This window comes from Odocoileus virginianus, chromosome 7, assembly GCF_023699985.2.
Source record: "Odocoileus virginianus isolate 20LAN1187 ecotype Illinois chromosome 7, Ovbor_1.2, whole genome shotgun sequence".
In the NCBI taxonomy this organism is placed as follows: domain Eukaryota; kingdom Metazoa; phylum Chordata; class Mammalia; order Artiodactyla; family Cervidae; genus Odocoileus; species Odocoileus virginianus.
In genome coordinates, this window is record NC_069680.1 from 79,945,000 (window position 1) to 79,965,264 (window position 20,265).

The 20,265-nt window shown below is 43.7% G+C and overlaps 1 protein-coding gene and 1 long non-coding RNA gene across 3 annotated transcripts in view; one reads left to right on the plus strand and one right to left on the minus strand.

Annotated features, from left to right (window-relative positions):
• Nucleotides 1-18,678, minus strand: part of ACTN2 (actinin alpha 2) — a 78,751-nt gene extending 60,073 nt beyond the window's left edge. Inside the window, exon 1 of the mRNA XM_070471037.1 lies at nt 18,451-18,678. Within this exon, the coding sequence (XP_070327138.1) occupies nt 18,451-18,576 (126 nt within the window). The 5' untranslated portion in view covers nt 18,577-18,678. The remainder of the gene's footprint in view (nt 1-18,450) is intronic.
• A 66-nt stretch (nt 18,679-18,744) lies between these two features.
• The window catches only part of LOC139036085 (uncharacterized), a 49,472-nt gene continuing 47,951 nt past the window's right edge, over nt 18,745-20,265 (plus strand). For both annotated transcript variants that reach the window (XR_011488820.1, XR_011488821.1), the window contains exon 1: nt 18,745-19,020. This is a non-coding gene — a long non-coding RNA (uncharacterized lncRNA). The remainder of the gene's footprint in view (nt 19,021-20,265) is intronic.

Genomic DNA, 20,265 nt, shown 5'->3' on the forward strand with positions numbered 1-20,265 from the left:
CACATTTGGTGGGAAACTCGGTTCCCTGACCAGGGCTCGGACCCAGACCCCCAGCTTGGAAGCTCAGAGTCCTAACCACTGGACTGCCAGGGAATTCCCAAAGATGGGACTTCTGTGTTCCAGACACTCTATCCTGGGACACAGTGGCACTCAGTAACTATCTGCTGAATAACATCTGTTTGACTTTCTGAGACAGAGAAGACAGCTATCAGATTTTTTAAACTGAAACAATAAAGCACTGCAGAGCTAGAAACCTCTGTCCAGTCAGGTCCCAGGCTTTGGAAGATTCTTATCATGTCAAACTTAACTAGAGAATCCTTAAACTTTTTTTTTTTTAAAGGAGTTTATAATCTTGTCTCCCCAAAAATGGCTCACTACTCATAAAAATCCTCACTACTGAAGAGGATCTAAAAATAGAATCTGGCTAATGGGTGACACTTGAAGTGGGGAGGGTAAAAATGGCTTTCCCAGCCCTTGAAAACACAGTCCTAAACCAGCTCTGGTTTTCATCGTGAATTTTAGGTTTCAATCACCAGGTTCATAAAACTGACTTCCATTTAGTCCCTGGATGTCCAGAATAGATTAAAAAACGTGCTAACGATCCTCAAGGCTGCCTAATGGGACAAAAATGCTTTTCAGGTTTTAAACAAAGACAAGTCTAGCCCAGACTAATTCTGCTTTAAGGAATGATCTGTCTGATACATGGAGTCTCCTTCATAACTTCCAGAAAGGATAGGAGAGATGAAAGTCACGAAATTTGGAAAGAGGAAAGAGCTAAACAAGGTACTGTAGGGAGGTTCAAGAGGAAGGGGATGTATGTGTACCTGTGGCTGATTCAGGTTGAGGTCTGACAGAAAACAACAAAACTCTGCAAAGCAATTACCTTCAACTAAAAAATAAACAAGCTTTTAAAATACTAAGGTACTTTATGTTAGGAAAAATCTGAGCTCCGAAGGTCAAGTGGTGCACTGTCTACAGCTCCCCTTCTATGTACGTTATTCTCCAGCTCACCGATCTAACCAATAGATGAGTGAGAGCGATGCAGACCGGCTCTTTTCTACAGACAAGGAATGCCTTTTGTTCAGTTCAGGGACGATCCTCCTTGCTCCCACCGAAAAGTATCTGCCGATATTCGGACATTAGTTTCAATACTCCTAACCTATAAATGTACAACGGTACTTCAGGTTCTCTTTCGAACCAGCTGCAACACCTCTCCAGTTTTCTCATGAGTTAGTTAAATGTCATCTTTAACACGTGCTTATTTTTCTGCTTACATGAGAGTCGTGATTTTACCTTTACTTAAGAACTGTCTTATAGTTTTAGAGTCTTTCTTCTAAAAAGAGGTAAACATTCAAATGTGCTAAAATATTCACTATTCCGATCTAAATTTTACTGATCTGATTTTGATGAAGGCCAGTAGTAATCAATGCACAAGAATGATCTCTACAGAAAAGAAACGCATGGTTACCAAAGAGGGATGAGGGTGTGGGGGAGCGATGAATCAGTAACTTGGGGTCAGCAGATACAAACTAATGTACATAAAGTAAACAACAAGGTCCCACTGCAGGGCACAGGGAACTATATTCAGTATTCTCTAATAAATCGTAATGGAGAAGAATGCAAAAAAGAATATGCTAATACATATACATATGTATGGATGCATAGCTGGATCACTTGGCTGTATGCCACAAACCAACACAACATTGTAAATCAATTATACTACAATAAAAAATAAAAAGGATGTTAACAAAAATGTTACAGAAAAGAATATAGACTCCAGAATAACTGGAGTCTATTACTCACTGATATTAAGGACAGTACACTTCCCTTGTCCTGTGAAAATGACAACTGTCAGAAGTCTCAGCTTACTGCATCCCTTTTACATTTCAATCCCAATGTGTGTCCCCATGTTCCCTCATATACAGATCACCATAAATAATATTGGATTTGGATTGAATTATTTAGCACTTTTCTCTGTTTCATAAAAAAATCATACATTTCTCTAGAAGCTAAAGTATATTTCCATCTGTTAATTTCCTCTCCACTCAAGAAAATCCCCTACAAACATTTTATTACCACTTGCAGGAGTCTTTATTACTCATTCCCTAATTCTGCAATTAGTCATCTTTACATCTCTATAGCCCTCAAGACAGAAGCAACCGAGCAAGGACATCAACAGTTCTCCCAGCCACAGACCCGATACCAGTTTGCAATCCAAACTACCACCACTTTAACTCCAAGGGACGTTTTTCAGCTCTTGAGAGAACAGACCTGTGGACACAGCAGTGGAAAGAGAGGGTGGGACGAATTGAGAGAACAGCACCGACATACACACATCAGCACGTGGAAAACAGCTAGTGGGAATCTGCTGTAGGGCACAGGAAGCGCGGCTTGGAGCTCAGTGACCTAGCTGGGCGGGAGGGAGGCTCCGAGGGAGGGGTACATGTATACTTACAGTTGACCCAACACCGCTCAGAAACCAACACAACACTGTAAAGGAATCGTCCAATTAAAAATAAAGTTTTTTAAAAGTTACAGCATCCTGTCTTCTAAAGGGCAATTAAATGATCTTGATGAAGCTCCCCATCTTAACTGTTAAATGGAAAAAAAGAAAGTTAAGACTAGCAATATGCAGTTACTTCCCAAACAATTTTAGGACTGGAAGCATGTGCTAATCAAATCAAATATCCATAGAATCAAAGTTTTGGTCATTTTTTGTTTTAAAGTATTAAAACCAAAAAAAAAGAAAAAACTTAAGTTCAAAGAACCACCTGAAAGCTACTGATGCCGGGTCATCTGAGCTTAAAGATTTCCTGAGGCCAACAACCTGACTTAGCCTCTGGCTGGGAGTTGCGTGGGGTCACACCTGCCTCCCCCAAGCTGGCACAACCTCGGTGAAGAATTCCTTTGAGGACTTTCTGGTAAGCAAGCATTTAAGGCTCCCAACAAACAGCCTTACATACGATTGATCCTGAGCTATGCTTCCCAAAATAACTTGTTCCCTTTGAGCCTAGGTAATTATGTGCAAGACATGGCTCTGGGTCAGGGCAGACCCAACTGTTCCTTGGTTATAGGCAAGAGCAGCATTCATTGTACTTTCATGACCCTCTTCTTGAGGATGAATTCAAGCTTAAAGAAAAGCTTACTGATGTTTTCCCCCTCCTCCCCATCCCCTCCCCCCAGTCCATCCTGGCAACTGGGGAAGCAGCTTGTTCCACCCAGACAGCAAAATAAATATACTTTAATTCAAGTTCACCATACTGTTACTATTTTCAGGGACCCAAATAAATGGTTGCCTACGCAGAGAAACTAGAAGTGCTATTTTGAAGGAAGTGGCTCTCTGGAGTACGCCACATGCTTCGTGCTGGTGGTTTGAAGCCTCACACGGTTCTAAGTGGGTAACAGTCCCCCAGTCAGCTCCATCACAGGCTTGTGCCACATACGGGGAAAGCTCTGGAAAGCAGAAGGGCTACAGAACAGGGAAGCTGGGCATTTCCAAAGCTCGTGCCACTGGAAGGAAGCAGGCTGGCACTTCCTCCATCAAGAAGTTATTCCCTAGGGCTCACGCTGAGGGCAGAAGTGTTCAAACGTCTTCATATCCTAAATCATTTCAGACAATATATATGATAGTATAAAACACAAATATATGCTTTTCGACTGTGGCCTCAAGTCATCTAGCAGGCAATATGACAAAATGTTAACACTAGTTTTGTCTATGGTGTGACTTTAAAAAATTTCTTCTCCATATTTTCTGTAATAAAGACATATGACTTGGGCAGTTATTTGAAAATGCATCTCCAAAAAGTAGTTTAGGAAACTCTATACATTCTGTTAGGTTAGATTCTCTGCCCTTCTCTGGTCAGCTGTAATTATGTTAACTGGCTTTACTCTCCTCAGCCTTTGTCATTCTACCTGAAAAAGGAGAGCGACTTAAATTGGACATAGTCCAGCAAGTCTAAATTTCTGACGTTAATCATTTGATAAAGTGCTACTTCAAGGCTTTCTTTTTTTGTAAGTTTCACAGTCGAAATCCCGAGTTCAATATCACATTTTAAAATATCATATAAAATAGATAAGTGATAAGAATCTACTGCATAGCACAGAGAATTCCACTCACCACTCTGGAATGGCCTATATCTGAAGAGAATCCTTAAAAAAACAAGAATGGACATATGTATATGTATAACCGATTCACTTTGCTATATCCCTGAAGCTAACACAACATTGTAAATCAACTATACTCCAACAACAACAAAAAATGCCCCATGGAGAAGGTACACAGTGTCCAAGTCCAGGGCCATGAAAGAGAAATCCTTTGGAGTCCTTAGTATCTAGTTACCCAGACACCAGTGACAGCAATAGACCCACGGTCACCCCCCAGGTATTTGTGACAGCAATTTCCCTGCTTCCTGACCAAGTCCTTAAAGGACTCCCATGGTGACTACCCTACCTGTGTCTCATCACAGAAGGGACAATTTTACATTAAACACAATTTTATCCCACAGTAAATTTACTTATTCCTACTTTACTATCAGACGTTCAAGTCTCTAAAGATATGTATAATTTTTTGTAAGAAAAAGACTTAAGGTGTCATAAAAACAAACTTAGAGATCTGATCTTGGAAATAGGTCCAGATATTTTAATAATGTTTAACTCAGATTTTTTGGGCTTCCCTGGTAGCTCAGGTGGTAAAGAATCTATCCACAATGCAGAAGACCCAGGTTCGATTCCTGGGTCAGAAAGATCCCCTGCAGAAGGGAACAGCTACCCACTCCAGTATTCTTGCCTGGAGAATTCCATGGACAGAGGAGCCTCGTGGGCTACAGTCCATGGAGTTGCAAAGAGCTGGACATGACTGAGCGATTAGCACTTTAGGATTTTCATTTATTTTTATTATTTATTGTTTACTGTGCTGGGTCTTCCTTGCTACATGGGTTTCCTCTAGCTGCTGCAAGCAGGGGCTGCTCTCTAGTTGCGCTGTGTGAACTTCCCGTTGCTGGGACGCCTCTTGTTGTGGGTCACAGGCTCTGGGTGCATGGGCTTCAGAAGCTGCAGCATGGGGCTCAGTAGTTGCGGCTCGCAGGCTCCAGAGCACAGGCTCAATAGCTTTGGAGCATGGGCTTGGTTGCATGAATCAGGGATCAGGGATTAAACCCATGTCTCCTGGATTGGCAGGCGAACTCTTTACCCTGAGCCACTGGTGAAGTCCAAATCCTTAATTTTCTAGATGTGCAAAATCAGCACCCTTAAAGTCTAGCACATATTATTATCAAGCCATCTGAGGTATGAGCACAAATACTACTTACAAGACTACACAGACGGTATACAAACCACCAAAATGCCAACAGTGATGTGAACTTCAGAGGCAAACCTGGCCCATGGGAGGCCTCCAGTGAGGTCGGTGGTCCCATACCTCTCAGACGTAGGGCTCACTCCCACCGCTGGCTGCAAGGCTTGGTCTTCTAAAGGATTCATGAGTTAGAAGACTCAGAAATTACTGGGCTCTGATATTGAAATCAGTCGGTTTTAGAACTCTCACTTCACTAATATTTGTGTTTTTTTTCAAGTTCAGAAATAGGCCAGAACGTTCAGAAAAAGGCATTATTGTCCAATATACAAATTATTTGGGTCTCAATATTATTTTAACCTTCTTTGAAATGGTCTTGTGTATTTCCTCTGAACAAAGTGACCATAGAATCTGAAGTCTAAGCCAGACCACCTCTGAGGGTCAAAGGTGACATTATTCATAATTACTCTGGGACAAGAGCCACAACTGAGATTATCTTGTGAAAACCTAGATGAGGGGGTCACCCGACCTCTAGGATCAATCTCCACCTCCCCCTCATTTCCTTTCATAAAGAGCTGAAAATCTGAGAGATGGGCATCATGCTATATGCCTTCAACTAAGTTAATTCAACAGTGTTAAATGTCTATTACATCTCAATAAAGGCTGGGAAACAAATAAAATGAATCTTTGTAAGGAAGGAGGTGGCCTGAAACTGCTATAGGCAGATAGCCCCTATCCCTTCCAGGTCTCCCCTAGAAATTCACATACCTAAGCAGGTGAGGACCTGATCTATGTCTAAATAAAAGCTCCGGAAGCAGTCTTGGCAAGACTGCCCCTAAAAATAACCTTTCCCCAAAGACACGTTACATGTCTGTTCGGCTCCTTCCTCTGGCTCTCCTCTGGGGGTGGTGGAGGAAATAAAGATGCAGAGGATCAAATTCAGCATCTTCAGACACTGTTCCCACCTCCTGTCTCAAATTCAAGCTCCCCACTCAAAGCAGTAAAAGCAATGGTCACAGGAGTCAGACCAATAAACATGAAGGAGGCTATGGGGTAAATTTACCAGATCAGTCTGCAGCGAGAGAAGGGAAAGAGCCTACCAGTACTGCCTTCTCACATGGGGCCACAAACTACGGTGAACCCATCCACCACATTTACAGGATGTTAAAAGGCTTTGCCTCTGCCAACAGAGGTTTCTTGGCACAATTTTGTTCTCTTCCCCTTCCAAGCCTGAAATTCACCATTAGGGTTCTTCTTGGAACTAGGAATAAGACAACAGCATTATTGTCTTAGAAAGGTCACCGTTAAAATACTGATGATCCCCTAGACATTCCTGATGGTCCAGTGGTTAAGAATCCACCTATCAGTGGTTTGATCTCTGGTCCAGGAAGATTCCACGTGCTGTGAGGCAACTAAGCCCGCGTGCTACAACTACTGAAACCTTCATGCCCTAGAACCTGTGCTCCGCAACAAGAGAAGCCACTGCAATGAAAAGTCTGCACACCACCACCAGAGCAGAGCCCCCACTCCTCACAACTAGGGAGAGCCTTTGCATAGCAACTACGACCCAGTGCAGCCAAAAAAGAGTTTAAAAAATTGATGATCGTTGGGAAGGCAGGTCTTGCCTAAAAATCTTTAGTTTTTAGGAACAGACAATCATAACATAATCATAACACTGTGAGAAATTATCAGGGGAACTGGGGGTTAGGAGAGGCGTCCAAGCAGAGCAGGGAAGAGGCCTGGATGGTCAAAAGCAGGTAGCAGGAAGCCTGGGTTTGGGGGAGAAGCCAGAACTTTCAAAACAGGGAAGGTAACAGTTGGCTCACTTGGCAGTTTTGCTTCACAATTTTGTTGAGAGAATAAAGCATCGGTTGAACATAACTTTCTTTTTCCTTTTAATATTGGACATTCCTGGTAAGTACTTCACAATGTACTAAATGTACTAAATATATACAGGTTTTCACTTCTCAATGACACCTCAATAAAGCTGGGGCGGGGGGCAGAGCTGGGTATCCTTTATTTGTGAAACTTGGGTTTCCTTCACCTGGTAGGGTTCAGAGGGATTCACTGTATGTTCTCTCTGCTTCTGTGTATGCTTGAAATTTTCTGTGAGTTAAAAATAAATAAGAGAAAGGCAGAATATTTTCAATGTAAAGTGAAGGGAGTCCTGGGCACTGCCCCTGGCCAAATGTCTATGGAGCCCGAGTCTTGGCGAGCATCCTTGTCCACTAAGACATCATGTCTGCAGGAAGATGGCTCTGATCTACACTCTTCCCTCTGGAAGTCTCCTTTTCTCGTTCCAAAAGGGAACTGACTCAATTACTTAGGCATCCTGAACTCCAGTTTCTTTTTGGAACTGTGTCAGACAGACCAGTAGTTAATTCCAGAGATGTGCCCTTAGTGGCATGTCCAAGAAGCCTCCACTTGAAAGATGCAGTTGGCTTTTCCTGTGGTCCCTCTGCTCCTCCCCTGGCATTTCTGTGGAATGGAGAGATTGCTAGAGCCTGCCTAGGGGAAAATCTTGGAAGGACAATATTTTCCATGCCTCAGAATTTAGTCTTCTCACTCTCATCAGATAGTCCCCCTTGACCCACTTAGAAATTAAAAATTCAGACACACACCCCCTTTCAAGTGGGGCGTTGGAGGAGGGATGCATTGGGAATCTGGGTTTAGCAGATGCAAACTATTATATTTTGGGTTGGCCAAAAAGTTCGTTAAGAGTTTCTGCATAAGATGTTATGGGAAAACCTGAATGAATTTTCTGATCAACTCATATTTTGGCTCAATCCAATATATAAAGGATAAACAAGGTCCTACTGCATAGCATAGGGAACTATATTCAATATCCTGTAAGAAAGTATAATGGAAAAGAATGTGAAAAAGAATATATGTGTATAACTGAATCACTTTGCTGTATAGCAGAAATTAACACAACATTGTAAATCAACCAAACTTCAACAAGATAAATCTTTTAAAAATAAAAATAAAAGCACCTCTTTTGGAGATAAGTCACCTGGATACAAAATTCAGCTCTGCTGCTTGCAGATCAAAATACACAATAAAATAATTAGCACCTCTGTATTTTATAAAATTTTGATTGTGAAAGATAATATCTTTGTAATATAGACAAAATTCTGTGTACATTTCCCAGCTACCACTTCCCTACCCTCAACCACCCGTAGGTGGGTTACTTAACGTCCCTAATGGAAAAGTAAGAACCACAATACTCATCTCTTAAGACTGCTGTGACCCTGGAATAAAATAATACGTATGGTTAAAACAGTGCCTGGAAATTCTCAATAAACAGCTGCTCTGCCCTAGAACAGTGAATAGCTTGGAATACTGGGAGCCATGTGCCAAATCCTTTCCCCCTCTTTTTTTAATCCACAGGCAAAAAATACATATTTTAAAATATCATTTTTACTGTCTTATTGGAATATTTTTCTTGTATTGTTATATGGAAAAAACAAATATAAACAATTAAAAAATAAATAAACTTGAAACAAAACACCTAAATGAGGACCACCATTCGTCTCATTTTTAAAATTTTATAAACAATAAAACAGAAAAAGTTGGGACTTCCTTGGCAGTTATGACTCCCAGAGCTCAGCCTTTCTCTCCTATAACAAAACCCACAGTGTGTGCAGGTTTCTATTATGGGCACTTTGAATCACTCAAATGAGACTTGGGGATTATGAAGAACCAGCATGAGCAGCAAGATATATCATATTCAGAGCCATGAAACAACTCTCAATAAATTTAAAAGAATATAAGTCATACAAAGTATCTCAGGCCACAATAGAATTAAGTTAGAAATCAGAAACAAAAAGCCCTCCAGAAAATTCCCAGATAACTGGAAATTCAATAACACTTTTCTAGGTAACCTAAGGATGAAAGGAAAATTAGGGGATATTAGGGACTTCCCTGACTTCCCAGTGGTTAAAACTCTGAGCCTCCAATTCAGGGTGCGTGGGTTCAATCCCTAGTTGGGGAACTAAATCCCCCATGCTGCATGGTGCAGCCAAATAATAATAAACAAAAACAGAAAAGAGAAATCTACCTTGCGGTTGAATGCTACATTCGGTATGTTAAGATGAAACTAATTCTTTTCAGTCGTGAAACTACTTCTCTTAGTAATCCTTACAAATTTGCAATAAAGTCTTCCTCAAGAAGGCCCCACCTTGGTCATTCCAGTTGCAGAATGATTTTATGTCACAGACTTGAGCACATCACCACAAATAGTTTCTTACAGCTTTCACTTCCTTTGGAAACCATAACTTATCTCATGAGCTAAAAGATCTCGCATTCCACGGTGCCAAGTCCCTGGGTTTCTGTTCTAGCAAGTAAACCAATTCAAATGCAAGATTCAGATGGACTGGCAAAGTTCCAATAAAACACCAAGGTGAGATTTCTCCAGGAAGAAAAGCAAAGACATTTTGACAGTCTGAGTGGTTCCAAGTCATCCAATAAATGCATGTTTTCATCCAGAGAAGCAATGCTTCCACATTTCGGTAATTACTGCTTCCTGCAGGAGCCCTCGATGTTAGCCCACCTCAGCGTCTGCCAGGTACATCTTCCAGTTCCCCCTCCTAACAGTTTCAAACTTGTCCTCTGAGCAGGTAACTTCTGCATGCAAATCTCTAAGCTTGACCTTTCTTTTCAATGTTTCCATGGGCTGTCAATCCCTCAATCCAAACTTCTCAATTTTACTGCTACAAAAACCTAACCACCACCCTTATTTTCTCAGTTGGATACCAAAGGCACTAGAGATAAGACTAGAAACAAGCTGATTTCAGTTTTATGGCTTGGCTATTGTGAGGTCTTGGTCAAATACTGTACCTCGAATATAGTGGGACAATAGCAGTGATACAGTGGTTTTATCGGGTTGAGCCATAAGAAACTGCAATTTGGGGAGGTCAAAATGGTTAGTGTCAAAAATTTCCTATGGTTCAACCTAATAAGTACAAAATATCTTAAAATTCTAATAAAAAGCAATCAGATTATTTTCTAAGTAATTATTATCTTCCCATCCTATTCGACTATGATAAAGTAACTTAAAGACCCCTCAGGACTCTAAAAGATAGGATTTCTTGATTTGCCAATCTCAGTTATAAGCATCTATATAAGATGCAGTCATACCTTCAATATCAAATGCTGTTGTCATTTTCCACCCCAATCTCATAGTCACCTACTTGTCCACTTGGCCCTCACAATTACTTTAAAAAAAAAAAAAAGGAGGTTTTTACTAAGATAGCAAGCTTTTTCATGTTGTAACAGACACTAATAAGAATCTATTTTCATTATATAGTAATCTCTAGGAATGATGCCTAACATATTTATCCCCTAGCAAAAACAAACAAACACAACAACTCAAAGTCATGCTAAGTCTGTAGTCCTGGATTTGGCTTATACCAAGGCTGCCCCAGGCAGATTCTTTTCCAGGGTCCACACACTCTGCAGAATCACCTGCAGCTCTTCCCTATTTTCTAATCCTGCTACTGTGAAGCCTGGCATGTCTTCCAAAAATTCTTGTTTTACCAGGTTTTACATAGGGAAGAACAAATTTAAATGTATATTTCTCTGTCTAAATGAAATTGGAATTTTATTACATGAGTAGATGTTTTCAACCTGGACAAAAGAGTCATATGAAATCAAATCTAGGTTATCAGAATTTTGTTCATTCATGTGGTGACATGTTTTATTATCATTTAAATATATCTATATGTATGGTTTTATTTTATTCCCCAAATCTCTAAATTGCAACTTTTAAAAAACATTAAGCAGATTCTCTTTCTAGGATCAGTCTTAGAATAAGAACTAAGTTGGAGAAATCCATCATTTGTGGAACTTGAGAAAATGCTTTGAGAAAACATTAAACAAGCGTGAGATGGATTTAATACATCTGTAGCTCGCGGAGTTACAAAGACTGCAAGAAAAAATTTATTAATAACTGTACTAAATTCTTTTCTGAAATACGACTTATAATTTCTGTACTTCACAGATGTGCGTGCAGATTCTGAGTAGGCCCAGGGGACCAGAGAAGAGCATCTGCTCACGGGAGAGACCAGGAGAGCATCTAGTGAGTCACGCTCTAGAGGAGGGGCCTGAGCAGGAAGAACTCCAAGAACAGGGGGAGGAGGCCGGACTCGGGGATAAGGAAAGGGATGAACTAAAAACAACACGGTGACACCAAGAACCCTTGGGGTAAGAGGAGTAGCAGACAGAGGCCGGCCTGACCTCCCAAACCCCTGCGAGAGGTCTGAAAGGCCCCCTCAAGGCAATAAAGAACCACAGAGGGAGACTTCCCTGGTAGTCCAGGGGTTAAGAATCTGCCTTGCAATGCAGGGACATGGGATCAATCCCTGGCTGGGGAACTAAGTTCCCACAGAGCAATGAAGCCTGCAAGGCACAACTGGAGTCACTGCATATCAATGAAAGATGCCAAGTAACACGTCAAAGATCCACGTGCCACTCCTAAGACCCGAAGCAGCCAAATAAGTAAATTTTAAAAAAGAACCACAGAGAGGCTTTAAGTAGAAATACACGACCAGGCTTGTATTTCATAAAGATCACTCCTGCAGCATCAGGGGGATGAGTCTGAGCACAAGCGTGGAGTGTGGAAGGGTGACAAAGCAGAGGCCGCTGCCCCCACCCAGACAGTGAACACAGAGACTCTGAGGGCCTTAAAGCACATGATGGGAGGAAGGGGCAGGGTCTGGGAGACTTTAGGAGTGGGCTCCACAGGGGCTGGGAGAGAGCAAGGGCTCGAGGGTAACTCCCAGGTTCCCCGCCTGGGTGCCAGAGAGGAAGATGCTTCCAAGCACTGAGACCAGGAACCACGCAGAAGGGGCTCCGGAAATGTTCTCCGCTTCATTCTGTGAGCCAGTCCCTCCTCTGTGCTTCACTCCCCTGTCTCCTGAACTATGCTGCAAGCCCCTTAAGGCCTGGGATGGAGCCAACTCCATGCCCTAACCCTGGTCCCCAGCATGACCGTAATCAACAGCTGCCAAAGGGATGAAAGAACCATCGGCCAGGCTCATGCTCCAGTGCTATTCTGCTCTTCAGTTCAGGCTGCAAGGGGAAAAACAATCTTCTACTGATAGTTTCTGGGTAGGGGTACACTCAGAGGTGTGTGTGCAATTGCTCAGACAGGTGCTTGTGTAAAACATAGTCCTCAGCCTTCTTTAGACAGACCCATCTCTTGTGTTTGAGATGTTCCTGCCTGAGAAATTCGTCTAGCACAGCAGTTAGCAAGCAATTTCCCCTCATCTTTGCTTTCTGTTCTTTCTGGAAGAACTAGTCCCGTTCCCAGGGAAACAGTGGTACAGTTCTGACTGTCCTCCAACGTATTCCATGTCAACTCCTCTGCTCGTCATGGGAGCACCCCCACCCACCTCGGAGCTGCCTTTTCTGTAGGTGTCTCCCAGCTGCAGCAATCAACTGCAGGGCATTCTGACAGTTTTCTGAAGCTGTGTTCATTAGGCTTCCCAGCTAAGAGTTCTATTCCTCCTCCCACACTCTTGGAAAAAGCTTATTTTGGGTTCAAGTTTCTTCCTAGGTGAATTAGGTTGAAGGGTTAAGGGCAGACTCCAGGACATATCACAGTACCTAAAAGAAGACGAACAAAGACTGATTTCTCCACCTTCCAGCTACTGTACCCGTGGCTCCGCATAGCCCACCAAGGGCACCTTGAGAACATCAGCCACTCTGGGGGCAGAGGTCTCTCAGGGCTCCCACAAGACCCTGCCTTATAAGCCTGCCCATCATCAGCTCTCTCTGGACATCCAAGGTTACCTGAAACTCCTGCCCTCTCTTTAGGCAACGGCCACCTGGATGCACAGCTGGCCCCTCGGCACTCAGCCCCCTGCACTGGATGATACATCCCATAAACGGTTAGCTTTCCGCCCAGACACATCTCCTAGTGGAGAAGCAGGTACTCCTAGTTAGTTTTGTTACTTGTCAATATCACTATCTTGAGTTTTAAGTCCAGGGGCTCTAATGGTGAGATCATGTCCGCTTAATTGGATTTATACGACAGCCTGCCAGGGACCCACAGGGGGCTATTTAATACTTTTTATAATCCCTCCTGATCTCTCTCAAATCAGTGCCTTCCGCAACACTGTTTCTAATCCTCGCCACGTGAAACGTATAGTCCCTGTAAAGAGTTCTACCTGGATCCTCCACCTCAGGCGCTTACCGACTCCAGTTTATTCCGCAAACAATAAACGACTTGAAACATGGCTCCTCCTAGCTCAAGCATTCCTGAGAGCACTCCTGGACCACAAACTCCACCCTCACCCTGGCATCCCAGGTCCTCTATAACCTGGCTCCCCAGGTTAGCAATGTAATTTTCTCTCTGAATTTGTTTTTTTCTTTCTCTTTAATTGGAGGGCGATTGCTTTACGATATTGGCTTGGCTTCTGCCATACATCAACATGACTCAGCCGTAAGCATACATATGTCCCCTCCTCTCGAACCTCCCTCCTACCTCTGACTGCATCCCACTTCTCTAGGTTGTCACAGAGCACTGGGACTGAATCTGCATCTTTGGCTTCAGTTAAGCTGCTCTCATCTTCACACTTCCTCAAACACATCTTGAATCGCAGACATGTCAGCAAGCACATCCATTAACATGGAGCTGAGTGTCCCGCTCTGGCCACTCGGTGACTTTCTCACCCTCCCCCAGCCCACCCCTCCAGGTCAGATGTGACTGTAGTCATGTCACTGAAGTGTACAGCTAAAAAAGGTTAAAATGGCACAGCTTATGCTCTGTACATTTTACTGCACACACAAAAAGTACATCCAAATCACTGAGGAACAACCGATGTGCTTCTTCTTCCCTCCAAAGTCCAACCACAATACTGATTACTATCGACACTGCCTGATGAAATTAACAACTATTGGCTGCACACGGATAGTAATAACATTTACAGATCACTGTGTGGTCTACAAAGCCCCTTCGATGGAAACTAGTTTGACCATCTGATTCCGAAAAACTATGAGGCAAGAAAGACAGGGAATCCCTTATCTTTATTTTCCAGATGAAGAGACACAAATCTAAAGGTCTAGTGACTTAATTATGGTCAAACAGAGGGTACCAGGTGGAGTTGAGGTTCATCTAGGTCTCATGAATTTGAGACATGTCACAGGCCCTTGGTTCATCATCCACCTTGTTGGAACGATTCTCACCTTTTCTTCCCCAGGAAAAATTCCCACAAGAGCATACTCCAATGTGCAGGGTGAAACAGCCTGCACCTGCATCCTAAGCCAACAGCTGCTCGTCAGACCACGGAAAGGGGCAACTGGCAGTTTCTGAGCGCTCTATTTAATCCGGACCTGTGGGCAGCTACTCCCACACAAGTGTCCTTCCACACTGCCTGACCCCACGGGGCAACATTTTAGTCTGACGGCAGGACTGACAGCCGGTGCACTGAGGTGAACGGTGAGCTGGTCCACCTAAATTGTGAGTACACAGAACTTGAATTTCTTTAGAACAATGAGAACGGATCAGAATTCTGAATGTGGAATAAGTGAACAACTCTCTTATGCTCTTGACAATGAACAGAAAAGTGTTTTGATCACCTAGCTCTTACAGATTAAGGATGGAAGAAGCCGTTATGTATCAAAACACACAGTCACTTCCTTAAAAGGCCTGTTTTAGCCTTGCAAGGTGGTGAAGGACAGCACTCTGTGCCCACGGAGATAGCACACATATTCAGCATTGCTGCTCTGACAAGTCACCTCCCAATTAAGCTGCTGTTGAATTAAAGGATGAATGTGCTCTTTGCTTCCAGGAGAAACTTACATCTAAGCACCAAAGGTCTAGAAGTTTTAAAAGTCCACTGAAGACAGCCCCATTTGCATGAATACAAATATTCTCAAATACCCCTGGAAAGAGCAGGGGAGAACTCTGAAGCATCTTTACACACTCTTGCTAAATTCAACATCTTCTAAACTGTGGCAAGAGCACTGTGCATCGTCAAAAAATTGAAAGCCAATTATTGCCAGAAGATCCAGAGATTTCACTTCTGGGTACATAGTTTAAAAAAAAAAAATCTGAAAGCAAGGTTAAGAAGAGGTACTTATATACCCATGTTCGCAGCACTATTTATAATAACCAAAAGGTAGACGCAACCCATGGGTGAATCAATCAATGGATGGATAAACAAAATATGTGGTCCATACAGTCAGTGAATTATTATTCAGCTTTAAAAAGTAAGGACATTCTGACACATGACACAACACTGATGAACCTAGAGGACATGATGCTAAGTGAAATCAACCAGACACTAAAGGGTAAACAGTGTATGATTCCAGGAGCAGGTCCCTAGGGGTCTAATTCATAGAGACAGAAAGTAGAAGGTGGTTGCCAGGAGCTGGGGGTGGGGGGTAGGATAGAAAATTATTGTTCAATGGGTACAGAGTTTGGGTTTAATGGGTTTTGCAAGAAGGAAAGAGTTATGGAGACTGACTACATAATATGAATGTACTTAACACCACTGAACTGTACACTTTAAAATAGTCAAGATGACAAAATTAATGTAAAAAAAAAAACCTCTCATCACACACACACACAGCACTATACTTTTACTAAGATAGTGAGGAATTCCATACCAGAGAGCAAGGATTACCACAGCCCATGAGACTCTGTGAACTGTGGATATAATTAGGCCCCACATCCATTATAACACTACAGACGTCATCATGTGTTACCAGCATCTGTTGACAGATCTCATACCCGGCATATCACTGAAACGGCAAGTGTGGAGAAGGTAGCCCACAATAGAAACAATGGCATTTTATCCTTGTCCTGTTCCAGCAGTTTGGCTCATAGGACATAAATAGAGGCCACTGCTCTGGCTGCCGGGACCTCTCGGTTCAGAACTATTTCATTTTACTGCCTTGAGTGGGTTCTCTACAAAAAAGTAGAAAATAGAGGATCTTCTGGATCTGTTCAGGTCCATGTCCTAATGGAAAGTTTCCTTCTGTTTTGTTTTTCCCTAATATCACAACACAGCACTCAATGTACCTGAGAAAAAAAATGAATTCTCACTTTTTAGCATTATTATTATTATTAGGACCAGGACTGGAGAAGGCAATGGCACCCTACTCCAGTACTCTTGCCTGGAACATCCCATGGCCGGAGGAGCCCGGTGGGCTGCTGTCTATGGGGTCGCAGAGTCGGACACGACTGAAGCAACTTAGCAGCAGCAGTAGCAGGACCAGGACATATGTCTGTTTTTTAATAACATATTTCAAGTGTTATACAGTTTTAATAATATATTCACATAGGAACACCAATCTTTAAAAAATTACAAGGAAATTATATGCCCAAATAGTGTGTATTAAAAATTATATATAATTATACATTATATGTAAAATAATTAAAAACTATGTATGTGAATATATATATATTTTATATACATATATGTATACATGACAAATGACATATGTCTATATGGCCTTTGGAAACTAAAATTAACCCTGCCCTGTGCTGTAATTTTAAAAAATCAACAGAAAAGATTGTGATTAGACTATTACTTTCAAAAATGATGAGCAAGCTACCTATCATGAGAAAAAAAAGCAATCTTTGCAACACAGACTTAAAACTTAAAAAAAAAAAACATGAAAAAAATGTAGTAATCAAAACTGGAAAACTTTTTCAAAAAATAAACACACTGTTAAAAATTAAAGCAACAATTTAACTTCTTTCTGACTGATGATGTGTCCATCAGCCCAGATGACACAATAATAATAAACAGTAATAATCCTTAGGCCAGGTGTTTCCCTCACAATAAGTCATTTTAAAAACTGTAGAAGGTCTGAAATTTTATTCTCCTCTATAGACTCAACTTCCACTTATCACTCTCATTCCACTGTTTTCAAGAAGGTAGGGACTCAGAGGGAGAATGAAATGTAGCTAAACTGGAGCTTTCAAATAAATAATTTATTAAGTGGTCTCCTTAACGGAGAAATGACAACAAAAGAAAAATCTGGATTTGAAAATATTTGGTTATTTTATAAACAACCAAAAAACCCTCTAAAATGGTTATTTGATAATCATCCAAATATGAAACCTCTCTGCTTCTGTTTGTTAAGAGTATGGGATGTGTTCCCTGCAGCCAGACACTTATTCACCAGGCACTATCAGATAATCACCCACTGTGGCAGCTAAACAGAGCATTCCCATGCACACATATGGTCAACAGACGTTATCCACTTAAAAGCAGGCCCTTAGAAGGGAAACCCACTTTGCCCCACCCCAAGAAAAACAGGGGGTGAAAAAGCATAGGGCACTTTGCTTCTGCCAGGACACTGTCACCAGAAGGTTGGGTGAGCTGGTCTGCGCTGGCATCCCTGACCCGGCCAGGCTCTGCGCCCAGTCAAACGGAGGCGGGATTTAGCCTCCTGGTGAGCAGTCCCTAGAGTTCTAGCCAAGGGGATCAAGAAGAAACCTTGAAATAGTGGAATGTTCCATTGGGCCCCCAGAGAGCGCCAACGAAGATGAGCAGGGAACTTTTAGAGCTGGCTGACTCCCTCGTCCCTGTGTGCTTACCTCAACTAACCATAAATAGACTGTGAAATAACTATTACTTTGTGGGTGAATGTCTGGTGTTCATACAGCATCCCTCTCCAAGAAGCCCCAGAACATTTAATAAATGATTTCCAGTTCTTCTCCGGGGCCGCCCTGTGAAAATCGGAATGAAGCCGATGTTCATTTGACCTCTTTAATTTGGGGGGACGGTTACTGAACACGACGGGACCAGGAAATAACTCTGTGGCGAAGGTCACAGACTCGAGGGGTCAGAAGCGGACCTGAGACTCTTTCAGATTCTGGTCTAAGCAGGTTAAAACTGAAACGCCCGCACTGTTTCTCCCTTAACATTCTTCGTTTTGTAACTCCTGTCTGACACACGCGCGCACCCACGCACACGCGCGAGCGCGCACCCACGACGCCCGGTTCCGTGACCGTCCCCGGACTTTATCTCCTCTCTCCCGGCGCACCCGGGCCACCAGGACACGGGACCACGCAGCCCTCCATCGAGCGCCCTCCCGCGAGTCCCCCCGGTCGGCGGCGACCCCGCGCGGGCGGCCCTCGGCTAAGGGGACACGCAGACCGGCGGGTCGGGCCCGCAGACGGCGAGCGCGCGACCCCGGCTGACCTTCCTCTGCTGCTTCTCCCAGGCGGGGTCGAGGAGCAGGTCGCGGTCCCACTCCTCCTCCTGGATCATGTATTCGTCATCCTCGTAGACGTAGTTGTACTGCACACCAGGCTCGATCTGGTTCATGGCGCTCGGTGGTCGCGGCGGCGGCGCGGCGCGCGGGGTCGGACGGGCGGGCGGGCGGGAGGAGACGCGGCGGAGCCGGCGAGGCGCGGGCGGCGGGCAGGCGGGCGCGGGGTGACCTTCGCGCGGTCCTCTCGGGGCGGCACGCTGGGCGCTGGGTCGCGGGCGAAGCACCAGCTCGGGCTCCGAGCGGCTGCCGCGCCGCTTAATACCCGCGCCGCCCGTCACGTGGCCGCCCGGCCGCGCCCCCGCCCCGCCCGGGCCTCCGCCCACGCCCGCCCGCGTCGCTCCGAGCACGTGCTGGCTGGCGGCGGGGCCCCGCGACTGGGGTCCGCACGCCCAGTGCTACCCCAAACCTGCCCCACGGCGAGCTGAGTCCACCGGCACCAGCCCACGCCTCCCGTCCACCCTGAGGCTCATGGAGCAGCAGGACTCGCGGGCGCCCAGGTGGGTTACCCAGGTGCTTGGGTGTTCGGGGATCAGAGGAGGGACACACACGGCTTGGGTCCCTGGCCAACCCCCCACCCCCACCCCTGGCACATCTGTATTGTCCAGCGTATTCGCGCTTTCCATGTGTTCCCGCATATTCATAGATTCCACATACACACACACCCCTAAAAAGTAAAGTTCAGAAGCTACAGACTCCCTTTTCTTCTTACTCCCCTCCCTTGCCCTCACCTGGGGAAATCAAGGCAAAGGACTTGGACCAACCGGGTTAAGAAGTCGGGAACCAAACCAAAGGCTGAAAGTGTCTGCTCTCACCTGCCAGTCGTAAATTTGAAACAGCTGACAAAGGAGGACAGCAGCCAGCTTCGTGTTACATGTTCATCTCCCCCTCATGTTTTGACTTAAGTCTTTTCATCCGAACGGGCCTGGCTAGCTGTTTCGTGCGCCTTGGGCCCTGTAGGAACCAAGATGAGGTCCCTTGAAGTGGAGGTTGCGTTAGGCACGGGGAATCCAGAGGCGGCTGGCAGGCAAGGCACCTGCCTCCTGCAACTTATGTCCAGAGTGAATAAAAGTTGCTCACAGGCTACATAACCGTGGTTCAGGGCTACTAACTTGTTGACAGGTTCCAAGCTGAAAGTATGCCTGGATTTATCATTGTTCCTTAGAATTTTTTCCATCACTTAGTTTTATTGTTTTGAGCTTTCTTACAAATTTGCAAATACATCATGCTAACGTTTTTGAACAACATGTCCACTAAAATATGAACTCTGTGAGGCCAGAGATTTAGTCTCATTCATGGCCATAATCCCCAGAAATTAGAAATATGTCTACCATATACCACTAGGTGCACAACTGTTTGTTGATGAAATAAGTATCCTTAGAAACAGTGACTGAACTAATTTGCTTGGGTTTAAATTTAAAATTTTAGTTTTGGATTAAAATCATAATCTCTCAACAAGTTTATGAGTAAATTTTAACTATTAGAAATAGGACCAACAACTACAAAAACTGTTCATATTAGGCCTTGAAAATTGTGGGGACCTCAGGTTCCAGATGAGATCTATTAAAAGGCATCAGATTTATAATCCTGCCTGAAACAACTAAAATCTGGGGGGAAATACATTAAGCAAAGCATTTTAAGACACTGATCATCAGGCAACGAAGGATAATGATCCTTGAGAGGCAGGAAACAAATGGCATGTGTATTATGATTGTCCCAGATTATCACCTGGAAAAAGATTCCAA